Below are 4775 nucleotides of genomic sequence, written 5' to 3'. Positions count from 1 at the left end.
GGTGCAGCTGCCGCCGCCGCCGCCGCCGAGGGGAAGCCTAAGGAGGAGACTGTGCCGTCGTATACCTACTGGGTTAGGGAGAAGACCCCAGACGCAGCTCCCCTGCCGGTTACGCCAAACTAACTCCGGGCATCCACTGACGCCTACTAATACTCCCTCCTCCGCCGCCGTCCGTTGCCTTTCACCGCCACCATTTAACTGAAATCTTAGGATTTTTGTGTTTCCCTCTCTCTCTATGGGTGAGCAGACCTGGACTCAGACCCAAACCCTACCCGATTCCGAGTCCCAACCGCTAACGGACCCTAATGCAGATTCCGGACTTGGATCGGACCCGGCCTTTCTCGCCGACGCGCCGATTGATATCCCTCGTAATCACTCCAATCCTTCCAAAATCCCAATTCGCCCCCCAGAAAATCCGAAAACTTTCAACCCAGGGGACCAACCTAACAATCAAACCCCCACCCATCTTGGCTCCGCCTGGAATAGGGTAGGTTTCCCTATCCATGTCATTCTTTTGTCTCCTTTGTTGGTCGAGTTATTTTGCATTTATCGTTTATTAGTCATTCGGCTGGATCTCTGTGGAACTAGATGCTGTTGATTACAATTTTGGTAGTGTAGGGGACATTATTTTACTGTTGGTGTAATAGAACATTGAATTTTTACTGTTGTTCACAGCTCCCCTGCCGGTTCCCCGTTCTTGCAGTGATCCGCCGCTCTCTGATTCTTCTCCTCCGCCAGGAAACGGCTCACTCTTCTAGACGGCGGCACAACTGCCGCCGCCGCCGTGTCCCCTTCGACGACGACGGCGCTACTGTCGATGTTTTTTGTCGTCGAAATCGCGATGGTTAAGAGATGGAAATGATGATGATATTGAGGTGTGTATGAATCTGATGGAGTGATGGGCTGAGCATTTGAAGCATTTTATATATGGATGTAGGCCGGGAGCTGAGAAAGCTAGCAGGCGGGCAGCTTGCGGTGAATATAATATAACTACAAAGTTTTACCGGCGAGAACCATGTGAAATTACATGACTATCCCTGTGTTTCACGGCATATCTAAGCTCGGTTAAGGAACTTTTGTATAGCTTCAACCAAATTGCAATTCTGATGGGGACAATACTATACAAAAGTGCAAAGAAAACACTCAAATTTGGTAGAAACAAACAGAAACAGCGCAGAATTCGATAAATTACAACGTTAAGGTTACAAGCTTACAGAACTCACTCCTTTGAATGAGTAACAAATACAGCAGAGCAGGGACGGAGGAAATTTATTAAATAATAATTAAGAAAAGTATACATTAATCCCTATATTCTACGACCAAGAAATGGCCACCGGACTTCCCACTGTATGCTTCCCATCAGACCACTCGATTCTCCCGAAAACGTTTGTGTCCGCCGCCATTGCCGGAGCACTGAACGTCACGGTGTACGATTTCTTCTCGTTTGCCTGGCTGAAACTCAGCGTCTGAGGTTCAACCAAGATTTTAACGGAACTGTTTGGTACGTTAACGGAGACTTTGTATGTTCCGGCTTCTCCCACGTTGGTGAGGGTTCTTGTGTACTTAACTGAAGAACTCGAACCGCCGCCACCGCCGGCGCCGCCCATTTGCGACGCGAATGAAACGGCGAATGAAGGGTAATTGAGGTCTGTAACGCTGAATTTCTTGGTGGAATCGCAGGTGAAATTCCTTCTCGCTAGAGTGTTGATTTGCGATGGAGTGTAGCCCAAGGCACACAGGAAGTTCAGGTAATCTACCACGTTCATGTCGTAAACCAGTCCCGGGGTGAGAGCCGAGACCGGGTCGACGTGGCCCGACCCGTGGTCGAACGGGTTGGATGGCTTTCCCGTGGCTACGTCGACCAGCGCGCCGCCGCCGCTTTTGTAGGCCGTGTATGCGGTGGTCATGAGAGCTGAGCGGATGGCGGCTGGGCTCCAGTCTGGGTGGGCGCCTTTCAGCAGCGCGGCTAAGCCGCTCACGTGGGGACACGACATTGACGTGCCAGATATGATGTTGAACGCTACCCGTCTCGGGTCATCGGATAACCCGGTAGGACCCACGGCGCCGGTCCAACCGGCTATAATGTTCACTCCGGGTGCGATGATATCCGGTTTGAGTATTTCCGGGGTGATTGAGTTCGGGCCCCGGGAACTGAACGCCGCAACCACCGGCGACGGTTCAATCCCCACCTTAGTTCCCTCGAATAGAATCGTGGCCGTTGGATTAGAATCCGAGAACAAGTAAGTCTTAAGCTCGTCCCCGGTTTTTTTACCCACGGCGGTGGCCGGAAGCAGATGGGCATCCGCCACCAGCTCCTCCCCATTCGTGGCGGTGTTCGTCAACACCATTCCGGCTCCACCGGCGGCTTTTACCTCCGAACCCTTCTGAACCCTAGCATTTATTCCCCGTTCGCAAAGTACAAGTTTGCCCTTCACCTTCTCAGGATCCAAAGTCCCCATCAAACAGAGATTTCCATTTGTAGCATTGCTAGCATTGCCGGCATAGACAAAAGGAAGCATTTTGTTAGGTAACGCCTCGCCTTTAAATAGAGAAACGCCGGAAAAATTCTTCCCGTTGCCGAGGCTAACGAACGCCGGAAAATCACGATCCAGAGTTCCGGCACCGACGGTGGTAATCCAGGGCGCCAAGTTAGACACACTGTATTGATTAGGACCGGCGTTGCCGGCCGAGCACGAGACCAGAATTCCCTTCTCCATGGCGGCGAAAGCTCCCGTGGCAATGCTGTCTCTGTAGTAGTCCGAGGTTCCTCCGCCGAGGGACAACGAAAGGACATTGACGTTGTCTTCAATGGCCTTATCCATGGCCGCCAAAATGTCGGTGCTGAAACACCCGCCCATCCAGCACACTTTATAGACCGCCAATCTAGCGCGCGTGGCCATCCCACGGGCAGATCCGGGCGCGTAACCCAGAAGGTTAGCACCGGCGACGACAGAGCCAGCAGCGGTGGACGCCGTGTGGGTCCCATGACCATCATCGTCTCGCGGCGATTTGGACTCTTTAGACTCGTCGATTGGGCCCAGAGTGGCTTCGTAACCCGAACAGAAATACCTGGCGCCGATTAGCTTTCTGTTACAGTCCGACGCCTTGAAATTCTTTCCGGTCTGGCAAACCCCTTTCCACGAACTCGGGACCGGGCCAAGACCATTGTCGTCGAAGCTCTTGCTCTCCGGCCAAACCCCGGTATCCAACACCCCCACGATGACGTCAGTCGCCACGTCAGACTCGGGGAAAAACTCGGCGTTCTTGTCCAGCCCCAAAAACGACGGCGTCCGCGTAGTATGAAGCTCATACTTCATCTCCGGCAGCACCGACAGAATCCCGGGCTGATTTCCCAGGGACTCCGCTTCCTCCGCCGTAAGCCTGGCGGAGAATCCATGAACAGCATTTCTATACACATAGATCATCTCCGCCGACTCAGAAACAGATTTAAGCGACGCATCGTACCAGTGACTATGATCCTCAAACCCGGCCGGCATCTCCGATTTCGCCATGTGAACAATATACGTCTGTTTCGCCCCGGAACCGTAACACAGTTCCAGGAGCACAGAAGTCATCACTACACACACAAACAACGTTTTACAGTGTCCCATCTTCCCCTTCACCATCCAAAAAGGGCAATGGAGGAGAAAACAGAGAGAGAAACGGGGTTATATAGACGCGAAAAGGGAAAGCTTTCTTCAATGTGAAATGCTGAAATCTTAGCCCCTCTCTCTATCTTTCTGCAGAGTGTATGAATTTGGAGTGACAGTGGGATGGGCGGTGGCTATTTGTCGGCTGGTTTCAGTGGTTTGTGTGTAGAAATTGGAAAAAATGATTGATGATTGATTTGCAACAACAAAAGATCCATCCTTTCAGAAAATGAATGGAGTGATGTTTACTCGATCTTGGACTCTAAATCATGTATAAAACCAATGGAAAATGACAATTATGAAAGACAACATATAAAATAACCTAAGAGATACATATATTAAATTCGTGGAAGTTAAAGAAGGTGCACCTACGTGGTTGGACAATATTACTGTCACACCCTTATAGTTCAATTCCCATACCAATCTTTCACCTTTCACCCTGTTTAAGTAATTTTCTTAGTTTAAATCCACCCGTTATTATGGGTCTTTCTCTACCTATTTAAGAGTTTGGCTTTACCCAACTAATCCCTTCTTACTATCATGTTTCAGTAATACTATACATATTCTCACCTTTCAACTCAATGGTAGCACAACTAAATTAAAAAAAAAGCACTTACTCCCCTGTTTCAGTAATACTATATATATTCTCACATTTCAACTCAATGATAATACAACTAAATTAAAGAAAAAGCACCTTATTCAAACTCTCTAAATCAATGAAAAGTGTAATCGTAATTTTACTTATTTAATAAGTTACTACTAATTTGATGGTAACTGAATTTTCATGTATACTTTTATTCAAATATTGTGATAACTTAGCCTAGTATATATACAATGAATGGTCTTTGTTCACATGTATTCAGCTTTCTCTAAGCCACTTTTTCACTGTCTTGTGTCCTTTTTTAAAACTTTAGCACTGCACGAAAGAAAGTGTTGTACAAAATTCCGAGTTAGTCAAATTCTTCTTCCCTAGGTAAAGAAAAGCACTCATACAGTGCATGATTATTTTGGTTGAAACAAAAGCAAAAAAATATCAATCTTCACTGATAAATTTTATTTAAGACTTGTTTTTAGCGGTGATATGAGTATGCGTTTGATCCCTACAAAAAACTCTTTATGTGCAGG

The 4775-nt window shown here is 48.0% G+C and overlaps 1 protein-coding gene across 2 annotated transcripts in view; it reads right to left on the bottom strand.

The window, feature by feature from the left end:
• The window catches only part of LOC116012542 (subtilisin-like protease SBT1.7), a 4691-nt gene extending 731 nt beyond the window's left edge, over positions 1 to 3960 (bottom strand). Inside the window, exon 1 of one of the 2 annotated variants that reach the window (XM_031252104.1) lies at positions 1479 to 3960. In XM_031252104.1, coding sequence (XP_031107964.1) covers positions 1479 to 3626 — 2148 coding nt within the window. In that variant the 5' untranslated portion in view covers positions 3627 to 3960. Of the gene's footprint in view, positions 1 to 1129 lie in introns of those variants that run through there. The other variant, XM_031252103.1, reaches the window with a different exon arrangement.
• Positions 3961 to 4775: the final 815 nt, after the last annotated feature.

Source organism: Ipomoea triloba, chromosome 3 (assembly GCF_003576645.1).
Source record: "Ipomoea triloba cultivar NCNSP0323 chromosome 3, ASM357664v1".
Classification (NCBI taxonomy): domain Eukaryota; kingdom Viridiplantae; phylum Streptophyta; class Magnoliopsida; order Solanales; family Convolvulaceae; genus Ipomoea; species Ipomoea triloba.
The sequence above is the reverse complement of the archived record's forward strand: the minus strand, read 5'-3'. Positions and strand labels throughout refer to the sequence as shown.